Source organism: Scyliorhinus torazame, chromosome 13 (assembly GCF_047496885.1).
Source record: "Scyliorhinus torazame isolate Kashiwa2021f chromosome 13, sScyTor2.1, whole genome shotgun sequence".
Classification (NCBI taxonomy): domain Eukaryota; kingdom Metazoa; phylum Chordata; class Chondrichthyes; order Carcharhiniformes; family Scyliorhinidae; genus Scyliorhinus; species Scyliorhinus torazame.
The window spans coordinates 169,428,453-169,443,877 of NC_092719.1; the positions used below are offsets into that span (position 1 = coordinate 169,428,453).

Here is a 15,425-nt window from a genome sequence, read left to right on the forward strand (position 1 = left end):
GAGTTCAGAAGGATGTAGGGTGCCAAGCCAAAAGAGAAGATGGCGTTCCTCGTGAGCTTGTGTTGGCTTCACTGAAACACCGTTCATGCAGGACATGGATAGAAAGATCAGAGTAGGAGCAAGATGGAGAATTAAAACAAAATGAAGAAATTAGAAATGCAAGAAAGAATGCAAAAGAGAATGCTTTCCAAAGGGAAGTGGAAATGCAGAAGTTAGCAATGGCAGAGAGAGAGAGAGAGAGAGAGGGTAAGAGAGAGAGAGAGAGAGAGAGAGAGGGATCAAACTAAAATGCAATGAATTGCAGCCAGGACAACAGAACTGGATGAGGAGGAAAGTAGTGGGGAGATGTTTAGATTTGTAAAGGCATTTCAAAATTTAATGAAAAGGACGCCAAGGCATTTTTTAATGCCTTGGGAAAATAGTTCAACAGATGAAATGGTCATAAGATATTTGGATACTGCTCTTACAAGGTAAATTTGTAGGTAGGGCTAGTGAAGTAATTCCATGTCGATAGATTAGAACGGGGAAAGATATTAGAGATACAGGCATGAGTCAATTTCTAATGATGTGGGATAAAGATATTTGTTGTCCAGAAAGGAAATTGAAGGAAGAGGTTCTGATCAGCAGTATTCATGGTGAAACAATAAAAATTCCTTTGATAAAAATAAACTGGAGTAGCTTGAAGATGGGCGTCCATTGCAGGGATTCATTTCAATCTAGGGAATGGTATAACAGGATCACAGATAGTGCAAAGATGTGCAGGTTAGGTGGATTGGCCATGATCAATGCGCGGGGTTATGGGAATTGGGCAGTGGAGTGGGCCTGGGTACAGTGCTCTTTCGGAGGTTTGGTGCAGACTCATTGGGCCAAATAACCTCCTTCTGCACTGTAGAGACTCTATGGATCCAAAGTAGTGGTGTCTACTGTGTTTGAACAGCCGATAGAAAACTAAACTATAGAGAAATTGCAAACTAACGGGGGGTTTTCCTGACTGTGGAGTGAAGAGATCACAGGCTCATAAGACAAAAGAGGGTGGAGTTGCGAGCACAGGATGAGACAAATGAGATCAGGGTATGGAATGGAATGGAAACAGACAACGGGAAAGAGACAGATGTGTTTAATTCAAAGAGACTGATCGAATTACATCAGGGTGATTCCAAATTAAAACAAATCTATCAGACAGCTTACTCATTGGAAGTTCAGTGTATTCCTGAATGTAAAGTTGTCCAGGAACAAATACTAATGAGAATATGGCGCCCACCTCATGTTAGTGCAGAGGACAAATGGGCAGAAATACACCAAATTGTATTACCTCCTGAATATAGGAAAGAGACTCGAAGGATAGCTCATGAAATTCCATCTTGGGATAAAGAAAACACAAAGATCCAAAAAAAGTTTTACTAGCCCGGACTACATAAAGATGCTGAATTACATAAAGATGTTGAACCGGTGACACTTAGCAAGTAATAGGGAAACCAAGCTGAAATATAACCAGCACATATGATCCTTACCAGTTTTTGAAGAACCTTTTACAAGAGTTTCTAATCGACTGCGTATGACCGTTGCTGGGATTGCGAGGTATAAATCGATACTGGTTAACTATTGTGGACATATTCACTAGGTTTCTTGAAGCCATGCCATTAAGAACCATTACAGCCAGGAAAGTGGTAGAGGAATTAACCAAGTTCTTTACTAGATACGGCTTACCAAAGGAGATACAAATTTAATGTCATGATTATTTTTCAAAGGCCATGATGAGCCTGGAGGTAAACAGTACAAATGTCATCCAGAGTCACAGGGAGCATTAGAGAGGTGGCATCAAACTTTGAAAACTATGATGAGAGTGTAAAGCCTAGATTACTCTAATAATTGGGACAAACGGATTTCATTTTTATAATTTTTTATTATGGATGCACTGAATGATTCTACCAAAGTTAGTCCTTTTGAATTGGTCTACAGACATGAAGTTAGAAAACCACTGAAATAAATCCAAGAAAAATTCTTAAACAAGTCATAGACTACGCTTATTAACTATGTCTCGAATTTCAGAGAAAGACTGAATGGAGCTTGTGACCGGGCACGGAAATATTTAAAGACATCACAGCAGGGAACGAAAGCAATGGCTGATAGGAAAGCACAGATTATTCAAATTTGCGTGCAACAGCCACAGCAGCGCTTTGTAGTTTTGTAGCAGGAGAAAAAGTGCTTGTGTTTGAACCCATGTCAGGCAAACCACTGACAGCCAGATCTAGTGGGCCATGTCAAATCAAGAGAAAGTTGAGCGGGGTAAATTATCTTGCACGCATACCAGATAGACTTAAATTGCACAGACTTAAATAGCATAGACTGTGTCATATCAACATGCTTAAGTAATATTGGGATAGAGATGAGGACAAGCATGAGGTCCTGATAATAATGAAACAGGGAGAAACATGGTGACACATTGGTTAGCACTGCTGCCTCACAGTGCCAAGGACCCGGGTTCAATTCCGGCCTTGGGTGACTGTGTGGAATTTGCACATTTCCCCCATGTCTGCATGGGTTTCCTCCGGTTTCCTTCCACAGCCCAAAGATGTGCAGGTTAGGTGAATTGGCCATGCTAAATTGTGTCCAAAGGTTAGGTGGAGTTACGGGGATGGGGGTGGGCCTGGGTGGGGTGCTCTTTCGAAGGGTCATTGCAGACTTGGTGGGCACTGCAGGGATTCTATGATTCAACGAAGAAGAGGATTAAATTTTGACAATGACCTCCCTAAAATTCATTTTAAACTTTTAAACTAAGACTTGAAAAATTTAAACAACTGGTTAAGTTATCTTCCAAAGACCAATGTGAATTGAAAGCGTTACTGCAGTTCTATAAATATATTGTGGGGAAAATTAGGTAGAATGGAGGGAGCAATGCATGATGTAGATGTGGGGGGCACAGTTCCGATAAAGCAACATCCATATAGGTTAAATACAGAAGTGCAGTGGTTAGCACTGCAGTCCCATGGCGTCTAGGCCCCAGGTTCGATCCCAGCTCTAGGTCACTGTCCATGTGGAGTTTGCGTGGGTTTCGCCCCCACAACACAAAGATGTGCAAGATAGGTGGATTGGCCACGCTAAATTGCCCCTTAATTGGAAAAAATGAATTGAGTATTCTAAATTTAAAACAAAAAAATCCAGAAGTACAGGAGAATGAATACCATTACCAAGAGGGACTTGTTTCCTATTCCACAATCACAAAGATAGACTTGCTAAAGGGTTATGGGCAAGTATCTTTGACCAAGTGAACAAAGGAGATCTCCACATTTGAGACACTGAATGGGCTTTATCAATTCAAAGTTATGCCATTCAGGATGAAGAGCATTCCTGCAACTTTTCAGAGACTCACAAATAAAGTTATTCAAGGTCTGAGTCACTGTCGTATATGTTAAGTCAATGTTGGGAAGAACATCTGCACCACTTAAAAGAAGCCAATCTCGTCATGAATCTAGCAAATTTGCTGGAGCCCAAATTTCAAATCTGGGACACATCATGGGACATGGTCAAACGACCACACAAGATGCAAAAATACTGGCCGTTTGGAATTTTCCGGAACCCGCCACAAGAAAAGAAATATTACGGTCTGTGGATTGAGTTCCTGCCGAACCTTAACAGTGTGGTAGCACCACTTGGAGCTCTTAAAGAGGAGCAAGCTCTCTAAATGGGCGGAGGACAGCAAAACAGCATTCAAACATTTAACAAAACAAGTGTTTGCTGTACCAAATTACAAGCAATTAAAATGGCTGTGGATGCTAGCAACATTGGTATGGGAGCCGTATTGTGGCAAAAGGCGAATTTGGTATTGAGAAATCTGGAGGCCGTTTTTCGAGGAAATTAAATCGTCACCAACAAAAATATTCCATCATTGAAAAGGAGACTTTAAGCTGGGTACTGGCATTACAACATTGAGATTAACGTTGCCAGTAATCCTGCAGAAACAATCATATATACAGGACATAACCCCCTAACGTTTCTGGAAAAATTTCAAGATCGGAATACAAGATTATTCCAATGGAACCTGTTGTTTAAACAATTTCATTTCAAAATCATTAATGTGGCCGGGAGAGCGAACATCATTGCAGACACTTTATCACAAGGATAAGAGAGACTTTTGGGAACATTGGGGAAAATTTTCTCTGCAGTATAATTTTATTCTTAACTCATGCTCTTAAATCTTTGTAATGATTATGAGATAGAACGGCCAAGAAATAATTGAGAAATGAAAGCATCTTCCAAATTAAAACATTTTATTTTTAAAAAGAGAGGATGTGAGGTTAGCAGTGAACGCAAGATGCAAACAAAATAACAGACCAGTAACAAGACTAGCAGGTGTCCAGACAAAATACGAGATGCAAAATGCCCAGTAACTAGAGTCTAGAGACACTGGGCGCGATTCTCTGAAATGGAGACAGAGTGTTTGCGCCGTCGTGAATGCCGTCGAGGTTCACGACGGCGCAAAACGGCCCCTATCCCGACCGATTCAGGGCCCGATAATGGGCTAGGAGCGGCACCGCGTCATTTACGCGCGCCAGGCCTTGGCGCCGCGTAAAGGCAGCGGCACATACATGACATGGCCGGCGCTGCATAACTGGCGTCACCCGCGCATGCGTGGTTGCCATCCTTTCCGAGTCTGCCCCGCAAGAAGATGTCCGACGGATCTTGCGGGGCTGCGGAAGAAAGGAGGTCCTCTTTCAGAGAGGCCGGTCCGACGATCGGTGGGCACCGATCACGGGCCAGACCCCATTTGAGGCCCCCCCCCCCCGGTGCTGGATCCCCCCTCCTCCCCCCGCAGGCCACCCCCCCCCCCAGCGTTCCTGCGCTGTTCCCACCGGCAGCGACCACGTGTGGACGCCGCCGGGGGGAACCCGCCGTTTTGGGCAGGCCGCTCGGCCCATCCGGCACTGAGCATTGCGGGGATACCGGTGAATCGCCATTTTGGCTGTCTCGGGCGATTCACTGGACCGCGCTGCGCAAAACACAATTGTGCCGATCTGGCCGCTGGAGTGCATCGGACCGGCGTGGTGGGAAAATTTGGTGACCCAGGCGATTCTCCCAACCGGCGCGGGAGCGGAGAATCGCGCCCACTGAGTATTGAATGGCCATATCAGAAACAATGTTTACCAGAGATCAATGGGGCTATATAAATGGCAACTTTTAACGGCAAGGAATTTGAGAGAGGTAGTCAGCCGAATCCATAGCATGGGATATCAAAGACACTGAACAGTATAACTGCTAGCACCCTCATTGGGCAAGGTGGTTAGTTCTTCATGCAACAGTCAGTTTTACCTATTATCCGAACCACGGAGGCCTATTCCATCTAACATTTAGAGCCATGGCAGATTGGAGATATTCTCTTGAAAAGATGCAGTTTTGTGCCTTCGCTGAATCAAGAAGAGGCATATTTTCCCAGACTTGGTCACCTAAGTGTGGCAACTATTAGCTGGATTTGACCCTATGGAGCTACTAAAATAAATATACATAGAACATAGAAAAATACAGCACAGAACAGGCCCTTCGGCCCACGATGTTGTGCCGAACCTTTGTCCTAGATTAATCATAGATTATTATTGAATCTACAGTGCAGAAGGAGGCCATTTGGCCCATTGAGTCTGCACCGGCTCTTGGAAAGAGCACCCTACCCAAAGTCAACACCTCCACCCAACACTAAGGGCAATTTTGGACACTAAGGGCAATTTTATTATGGCCAATCCACCTAACCTGCACATCTTTGGACTGTGGGAGGAAACCGGAGCACCTGGGAGGAAACCCACGCAGACACGGGGAGGATGTGCAGACTCCGCACAGACAGTGACCCAAGCCGGAATCGAACCTGGGACCCTGGAGCTGTGAAGCAATTGTGCTATCCACAATGCTACCGTGCTGCCCTTAAGAACAAATAAATCTACACTATATCATTTTACCGTAATCCATGTACCTATCCAATAGCTGCTTGAAGGTTCCTATTGTTTCCGACTCAACCAATTCCACAGGCAGTGCATTCCATGCCCCCACTACTCTCTGGGTAAAGAACCTACCTCTGACATCCCCCCATATCTTCCACCATTCACCTTAAATTTATGTCCCCTTGTAATGGTTTGTTCCACCGGGGGAAAAAGTCTCTGACTGTCTCCTCTATCTATTCCCCATATCATCTTATAAACCTCTATCAAGTCGCCCCTCATCCTTCTCCGTTCTAATGAGAAAAGGCCTAGCACCCTCAACCTTTCCTCGTAAGACCTACTCTCCATTCCAGGCAACATCCTGGTAAATCTCCATTGCACCTTTTCCAAAGCTTCCACATCCTTCCAAAAATGAGGCGACCAGAACTGTACACAGTACTCCAAATGTGGCCTTACCAAAGTTTTGTACAGCTGCATCATCACCTTACGGCTCTTAAATTCAATCCCTCTGTTAATGAACGCTAGCACACCATAGGCCTTCTTCACAGCTCTATCCGCTTGAGTGGCAACTTTCAAAGATGTATGAACATACGTAACAGCCTCCCCGAACAGGCGCCGGAATGTGGCGACTAGGGACTTTTCACAGTAACTTCATTTGAAGCCTACTTGTGACAATAAGCGATTTTCATTTTTCATTTTCAACATAGACCCCAAGATCTCTCTGCTCCTCCACATTGCAAAGAACTCTACCGTTAACCCTGTATTCCACATTCATATTTGTCCTTCCAAAATGGACAACCTCACACTTTTCAGGGTTAAACTCCATCTGCCACTTCTCAGCCCAGCTCTGCATCCTATCTATGTCTCTTTGCAGCTGACAACAGCCCTCCTCACTATCCACAACTCCACCAATCTTCTTATCGTCTGCAAATTTACTGACCCACCCTTCAACTCCCTCATCCAAGTCATTAATGAAAATCACAAACACCAGAGGACCCAGAACTGATCCCTGCGGTACGCCACTGGTAACTGGGATCCAGGCTGAATATTTGCCATCCACCACCACTCTCTGACTTCTATCGGTTAGCCAGTTTGTTATCCAACTGGCCAAATTTCCCACTATCCAATGCCTCCTTACTTTCTGCAGAAGCCTACCATGGGGAACCTTATCAAATGCCTTACTAAAATCCATGTACACTACATCCACTGCTTTACCTTCATCCACATGCTTGGTCACCTCCTCAAAGAATTCAATAAGACCTACCCCTCACAAATCCGTGCTGACTATCCCTAATCAAGCAGTGTCTTTCCAGATGCTCAGAAATCCTATCCTTCAGTACCCTTTCCATGACTTTGCCTACCACCGAAGTAAGACTAACTGGCCTGTAATTCCCAGGGTTATCCCTAGTCCCTTTTTTGAACAGGGGCACGACATTCGCCACTCTCCAATCCCCTGGTACCACCCCTGTTGACAGTGAGGACGAAAAGATCATTGCCAACGGCTCTGCAATTTCATCTCTTACTTCCCATAGAATCCTTGGATACACCACTAAGAACCAGTGTTTCAAGTTATCCTTCAGGGTTTTGAGATACCCTCGGAGGCAACATCAGCGGGGTTCTTAGTATTAAGGAAGGAAGTAACAAAGATTTCTAATGCCTTTACACTGGATCAATCGTTATTATATTTACATTTAAAAAAGTCACAGCTAGCACGTCTTTCCCAATGTCCTAGCAGATAATTTTAAACTTGTAAAGAACCTAGAATGTATAGGAAGTGGAATATACTACGACAAGGAATAGTTGAGGCAAATAGTATAGATTCAAATAAATGCTGGCACAACCTGAGATGTCCACATCCCATGAACAAATAAAACATTTTTTAAGGGGAAATAAGGTAAGCACAAGGGAAAACGGAATAGACGGTTATGATTATAGGGTTTGAATAAGAGGGACTACAGGAGCTTCGTCTGAAGCATAAGAACTGGTGTAGTGCAGTTGGGCCAAAAGGCCTGCTTCAGGGTTGCAGACTTGATGTAACTTGTCAAAACTGATTGGAAAACAATCCATCAAAGTGTTTAAGAGGGGGCACTTAGATTTGATTCAATTCTACCTAAAAATGTTGCATTCAGCAAATAATGTCACATTATAGTATTTAACAACATTGAAACAGTTTCTTTATTAAACTTGTATCGATTTTTTTTTCTATTTTCCTATATTCTCAAACAGACATTTCTTCAGTAAAGTGTATAATGGCCCTACCTTAAATTGGGGCTTCTCAGCATTAAGCAGCAGAACATCAGAAAATAACCTGAAAGATGGGAATAACATCAGTTGTTAAACGACAACAAATAGGTAATGAGTTTCATTACGAAGATTTACATCAGTTCTGCATTAAGTGATTGCTGCTATTCCTTGGCTCAATAAGACCAAACATTGGGGCAGCACGGTAGCCTTGTGGATAGCACAATTGCTTCACAGCTCCAGGGTCCCAGGTTCGATTCCAGCTTGGGTCACTGTCTGTGCGGAGTCTGCACATCCTCCCCGTGTGTGCGTGGGTTTCCTCCGGGTGCTCCGGTTTCCTCCCACAGTCCAAAGATGTGCGGGTTAGGTGGATTGGCCATGATAAATTGCCCTTAGTGTCCAAAATTGCCCTTAGTGTTGGGTGGGGTTATTGGGTTATGGGGATAGGGTGGCGGTGTTGACCTTGGGTAGGGTGCTCTTTCCAAGAGCCGGTGCAGACTCGATGGGCCGAATGGCCTCCTTCTGCACTGTAAATTCTATGATACCTAGAGTATGCAAGTATTTAAAGAAAAATATTGCAATGGTTTCCTTTAAAATGTAAAGGAGTAAGCACATTATTACTTACTTCCAACACATGTTTAATCTTAAACACCTAGTACTCCTTTATGATTTCCCCAAAGGGAGGGGCAGTTATCCTCATTGCTTGGCTGCAGAGTTTAATACAATCATGCTGGGATACTGATGGATGAAATCACTTCAGTTATGGGCACAGGAGCATTCAATGCGATGCTACAGTGTTGCCCAACTGCTGTGCCTCAACCCCAACTGTCCTGTAGCCAATGAGTGATGACCTAGAGGTGATGCCGATGGGGAGAGTCAATCACCTTACTCATGGCAAGGGCATGCATAACCCAGTTTTGGGGGGGGGGGGGGGGGGGGGGGGGGGGCCTCCCTTCCAATTACACACTGAGAAAGTAAAGGTGGGCATCTGGAAGGAGATACTTGTTCAAAGCTCTTCCAAGTATGTTGAAATTGTATAAAGGGACTTCCGGGTGCGGCGATGACCAGCTGAGTCGCACGTTTCGGCAGCTCCCGGTGGAACGGACTTTTGGGCTCTTAATAAGAGCCCCAACGGCAATTTTAACGGCTAAAAGTACTGTGCGGTGAACCAGAAGGGAATCCCCCCTGGATACGGATGAAAAAAGGAGAGGAAGGTGGCCGGATTGCGGTGGATCCTTTAGAGCAGCGGCAAGGAAGGCAACCAAAAACCAAGATGGCGTCGGAAGGTGGCAGTTTAATATGGGGCCCTGAACAACACGAGTTTTTGAAACGCTGCGTGGAAGAACTCAAAAAGGAAATGAAGAAGGAGCTGTTGGCCCCGATATTACAGGCGATCGAAGGGCTAAAGGAGGAGCAAAAGACCCAGGAGCGGGAGCTTCAGGTCGTGAAGGCAAAGGCTGCCGAGAATGAGGACGACATACAGGGCCTGGTGGTGAAGACGGAGATGCACGAGGCACACCATAAACGATGTGTGGAAAGGCTGGAGGCGCTGGAGAACAACGCGAGGAGGAACAACCTAAGGATTCTTGCTCTTCCTGAAGGTGCGGAGGGAGCGGACGTCGGGGCATATGTGAGCACGATGCTGCACTCGTTAATGGGAGCGGAGGCCCCGGCGGGTCCGCTGGAGGTGGAGGGAGCATACCGAGTGATGGCGCGAGGACCGAGAGCAGGAGAAATTCCTAGAGCCATAGTGGTGAGATTCCTCCGTTTTAAGGACAGAGAGATGGTCCTTAGATGGGCAAAGAAAACTCGGAGCAGTAAGTGGGAGAACGCGGTGATCCGCGTATACCAAGACTGGAGTGCGGAGGTGGCGAGAAGGAGGGCGAGCTTTAATCGGGCCAAGGCGGTGCTTCACAAAAAGAAGATAAAATTCGGAATGCTGCAACCGGCAAGACTGTGGGTCACATATCAAGGGAGGCACCACTACTTTGAGACGGCGGATGAGGCGTGGACTTTTATCGTGGAAGAAAAATTGGAATGAGCGGGTTATTAAACAAAAAAAGAACGTTTGAAACAAAGTGGTGGGGCGAGTATGGGGGGCGAAGAGGGGGGTAAAAAGGGGGGAAAGAGGAGTTTTATGTTATTAATCCTGCGATGTGGTAACTTTTCTCTCTTCCACAGGAGGTGGTGGGGGGAGGAAAGGAGGTGGAAAAGATGGGGCGTTGGCCATTGGGGGCGGGGCCAAGGGGGAAGCGCGGGCTCGGTTCCTGCGCTATGATAATCATGGCGGGAATAGGGAAGCAGGAAGGAGGGGGCGTCGCACGGTGCGAGCCGAGGTCACGGGGGGAAGCCGAGGTCGGCCAGTGTTTGCTGACTTCTGGGAGCAACATGGGGGGTGTAACTACACTAGTGGGGGATCTAGCGGGGGGGGTGGGAGGGGGGAATTATTGGGCTGCTGCTGCTGGGGAGAGGGGGGAGCTGGTATGGGGTGGGATGGGTGGGGGGGGCACCGCCTGGGGGGGACACAGCTGCGTGGTAACCGGGTGAGGAGCTGGAAAAAGGGGATGGCTAATCGACAAGGGGGGGGGTAGGAAGCCCCCCAACCCGGCTGATCACGTGGAACGCGAGAGGGCTGAACGGGCCGATAAAGAGGGCACGGGTACTCGCACACCTTAAGAAACTTAAGGCAGACGTGGTTATGTTACAGGAAACGCACTTGAAACTGATAGACCAGGTGAGACTACGCAAAGGTTGGGTGGGGCAGGTGTTCCATTCGGGGCTAGATGCGAAAAACAGGGGGGTGGCTATATTAGTGGGGAAGCGGGTAATGTTTGAGGCAAAGACTATAGTGGCGGATAGCGGGGGCAGATACGTGATGGTGAGTGGCAAACTACAGGGGGAGACGGTGGTTTTGGTAAACATATATGCCCCGAACTGGGATGATGCCAATTTTATGAGGCGTATGCTGGGACGCATCCCTGACCTAGAGGTGGGAAAGTTGGTAATGGGGGGAGATTTCAATACGGTGTTGGAACCAGGGCTGGACAGGTCGAGGTCCAGGACTGGAAGGAGGCCGGCAGCAGCCAAGGTGCTTAAAGATTTTATGGAGCAGATGGGAGGAGTAGACCCGTGGAGATTTAGCAGACCTAGGAGTAAGGAGTTTTTGTTTTTCTCCTATGTCCACAAAGTCTATTCGCGAATAGACTTTTTTGTTTTGGGAAGGGCGTTGATCCCGAAGGTGAGGGGAACGGAGTATACGGCTATAGCCATTTCGGATCACGCTCCACATTGGGTGGACTTGGAGATAGGGGAGGAAACAGAAGGGCGCCCACCCTGGAGAATGGACATGGGACTAATGGCAGATGAGGGGGGGGGTGTCTAAGGGTGAGGGGGTGCATTGAAAAGTACTTGGAACTCAATGATAATGGGGAGGTCCAGGTGAGAGTGGTCTGGGAGGCGCTGAAGGCAGTGGTTAGAGGGGAGCTGATATCAATAAGGGCACATAAAGGAAAGCAGGAGAGTAGGGAACGGGAACGGTTGCTGCAAGAACTTCTGAAGGTGGACAGGCAATATGCGGAGGCACCGGAGGAGGGACTGTACAGGGAAAGGCAAAGGCTACACGTAGAATTTGACTTGCTGACAACAGGTACTGCAGAGGCACAGTGGAGGAAGGCACAGGGTGTACAGTACGAATATGGGGAGAAGGCGAGCAGGTGCTGGCCCACCAATTAAGGAAAAGGGGAGCAGCGAGGGAAATAGGGGGAGTGAGGGATGAGGAAGGAGAGATGGAGCGGGGAGCGGAGAGAGTGAATGGAGTGTTCAAGGCATTTTACAAAAAATTATACGAAGCTCAACCCCCGGATGGGAGGGAGAGAATGATGGGCTTTCTGGACCGGCTGGAATTTCCCACGGTGGAGGAGCAGGAAAGGGTGGGACTGGGAGCACAGATTGAAATAGAGGAAGTAGTGAAAGGAATTAGGAGCATGCAAGCGGGGAAGGCTCCGGGACCGGATGGATTCCCAGTTGAATTTTACAGGAAATATGTGGACTTGCTCGCCCCGCTACTGATGAGGACCTTTAATGAGGCAAAGGAAAGGGGACAGCTGGCCCCGACTATGTCTGAGGCAATTATATCGTTTCTCCTAAAGAAGGAAAAGGACCCGCTGCAATGCGGGTCCCATAGGCCTATTTCCCTCCTAAATGTAGACGCTAAGATTCTGGCCAAGGTAATGGCAATGATGATAGAGGATTGTGTCCCGAGGGTGGTCCATGAGGACCAAACTGGGTTTGTGAAGGGGAGACAGCTGAATACGAATATACGGAGGCTGCTAGGGGTAATGATGATGCCCCCACCAGAGGGGGAAGCGGAGATAGTGGTGGCGATGGATGCCGAGAAAGCATTTGATAGAGTGGAGTGGGATTATTTGTGGGAGGTGCTGAGGAGATTTGATTTTGGAGATGAGTATGTTGGATGGGTGCAGCTGTTGTATAGGGCCCCAGTGGCGAGTGTGGTCACGAATGGACGGGGATCTGCATACTTTCGGCTCCATAGAGGGACAAGGCAGGGATGCCCTCTGTCCCCGTTACTGTTTGCACTGGCGATTGAGCCCCTGGCAATAGCATTGAGGGGTTCCAAGAAGTGGAGGGGTGTACTTAGAGGAGGAGAAGAACACCGGGTATCTCTGTATGCGGATGATTTGTTGTTATATGTAGCGGACCCGGCGGAGGGGATGCCAGAGATAATGCGGACACTTCGGGAGTTTGGAGAATTCTCAGGATATAAACTGAACATGGGGAAAAGTGAGTTGTTTGTGGTGCATCCAGGGGAGCAGAGCAGAGAAATAGAGGACTTTCCGCTGAGGAAGGTAACAAGGGACTTTCGTTACTTGGGGATCCAGATAGCCAAGAATTGGGGTACATTGCATAGGTTAAATTTAACGCGATTGGTGGAACAAATGGAGGAGGACTTCAAGAGATGGGACATGGTATCCCTGTCACTGGCAGGGAGGGTGCAGGCGGTTAAAATGGTAGTCCTCCCGAGATTCCTCTTTGTGTTTCAGTGCCTCCCGGTGGTGATTACGAAGGCTTTTTTCAAAAGGATCGAAAAGAGTATCATGAGTTTTGTGTGGGCCGGGAAGACCCCGAGAGTGAGGAAGGGATTCTTACAGCGTAGTAGGGATGGGGGGGGCTGGCACTACCAAGCCTAAGTGAGTACTACTGGGCCGCCAATATCTCAATGGTGAGTAAGTGGATGGGAGAAGAGGAGGGAGCGGCGTGGAAGAGATTGGAGAGGGCGTCCTGTAGGGGGACTAGCCTACAAGCTATGGTGACGGCCCCACTGCCGTTCTCACCGAAGAAATACACCACAAGCCCGGTGGTGGTGGCGACTTTGAAAATTTGGGGACAGTGGAGACGGCATAGGGGAAAGACGGGAGCCTTGGTGGGGTCCCCGATAAGAAATAACCATAGGTTTGCCCCGGGGAGAATGGATGGGGGATTTGGAATATGGCAAAGAGCAGGAGTAACGCAACTGAAAGATCTGTTTGTGGATGGGAAGTTCGCAAGTCTGGGAACGCTGACCGAGAAATATGGGTTGCCCCAAGGGAATGCATTCCGGTATATGCAACTGAGGGCTTTTGCGAGGCAGCAGGTGAGGGAATTCCCGCAGCTCCTGACGCATGAGGTGCAGGACAGAGTAATCTCAAAGACATGGGTGGGGGACGGTAAGGTGTCAGATATATATAGGGAAATGAGGGACGAGGGGGAGATTATGGCAGATGAGCTGAAAGGGAAATGGGAAGAAGAGCTGGGGGAGGAGATTGAGGAGGGGCTGTGGGTGGATGCCCTAAGTAGGGTAAACCCATCGTCCTCGTGTGCCAGGCTAAGCCTGATTCAATTTAAGGTGTTACACAGGGCGCATATGACTGAAGCACGGCTCAGTAAATTTTTTGGGGTAGAGGATAGGTGTGCGAGATGCTCGAGTAGCCCAGCGAATCACACCCACATGTTCTGGTCATGTCCGGCACTACAGGGGTTCTGGGTGGGGGTGACAAAGGTGCTTTCGAAAGTAGTGGGGGTCCAGGTCGAACCAAGCTGGGGGTTGGCTGTATTTGGGGTTGCACAAGAGCCGGGAGTGCAGGAGGCGAGAGAGGCCGATGTTTTGGCCTTTGCGTCCCTAGTAGCCCGGCGCAGGATACTGTTGATGTGGAAGGAAGCCAAGCCCCCGGGGGTGGAGACCTGGATAAATGACATGGCAGGGTTTATAAAGCTGGAACGGATTAAGTTCGTCCTAAGGGGATCGGCTCAAGGGTTCACCAGGCGGTGGCAACCGTTCGTCGAATACCTCACAGAAAGATAGAGGGAATGGAAAAGAAGGCAGCAGCAGCAGCAGCCCGGGGGGGGGGGGGGGGGGGGGAGGAGGAACCAGAAGGAGTCTCAGGGTTATTAATATATATGTATAATATGTATAGGTCGTTGCTATAAATAATTGTATATTGGACTGTTAAATCATATTTTTGGAGAGTGTTTGTCTGAGACAAGGCAGTTGCCATTTAGTTTTAGTTTTAGTTTTTGTTACATATTACTTATTCTTTGTTTATAAAACAGGTCATTGTTATCTATACTGTTATATTATTGTGTAAAGGATACACAATGTACTGTGATGGTTGACCAAAAATTTTCAATAAAATATTTTTAAAAAAAAAAGAAATTGTATAAAGGAATAATTTGGAGATTGGTGCTGCAACCTCCATAGCCACAGTTTTAGTATTCACGGTGGATGTTCCCATCTGTCACGTGATTTGTAGCAGCCATCTTGTTGGGTACAGCAGAAAGTCCATTTTAAAAATAGCAACAACAAAAAAGCCTGGTGTCCACAGCTTAGTTTTATTTTATGTATTATTGGCGTAATATAAGAAAAGCCTCAGAATCTGAATCTATAGGTCCTGTAGGGCAGGTTTTATGTTGAACCTCTGCCTGGTACAAATGTATGGTCTTTTGTCCATACACATAGTTTTCACCTGTACTTCTTCATCTAATTCACTACCTTGGCTGTTCGTATCTGGCTATCACCATGTTGGTACTGGGCTGTGGCAGTCTAGGAGGCAATTGCAGTGGCTTCACCCAGTTTCTTTATTTGTGCAGGGAAGTATTAGTACTCAAAATTATGGTGGCATACTGGAGTCACTACACAGTGTTTGTCATATAACAGGCTAGTCTGTCACAAGATGTGCTACAATATCTTACATTAAATGTAAAGTATGA

General features: G+C 47.1%; 1 protein-coding gene across 7 annotated transcripts in view; it reads right to left on the reverse strand.

Moving 5' to 3' along the window:
- The window catches only part of pxk (PX domain containing serine/threonine kinase), an 84,814-nt gene that overhangs the window by 25,649 nt on the left and 43,740 nt on the right, over positions 1 to 15,425 (reverse strand). For all 7 annotated transcript variants that reach the window (XR_011934162.1, XR_011934161.1, XR_011934160.1 and 4 more), the window contains one exon: positions 8,181 to 8,229. Coding sequence is in view for 4 of the 7 variants with exons in the window: in XM_072472384.1 (XP_072328485.1) it covers positions 8,181 to 8,229 (49 nt within the window). In the remaining 3 variants the exon portion in view is untranslated. The remainder of the gene's footprint in view (positions 1 to 8,180; positions 8,230 to 15,425) is intronic.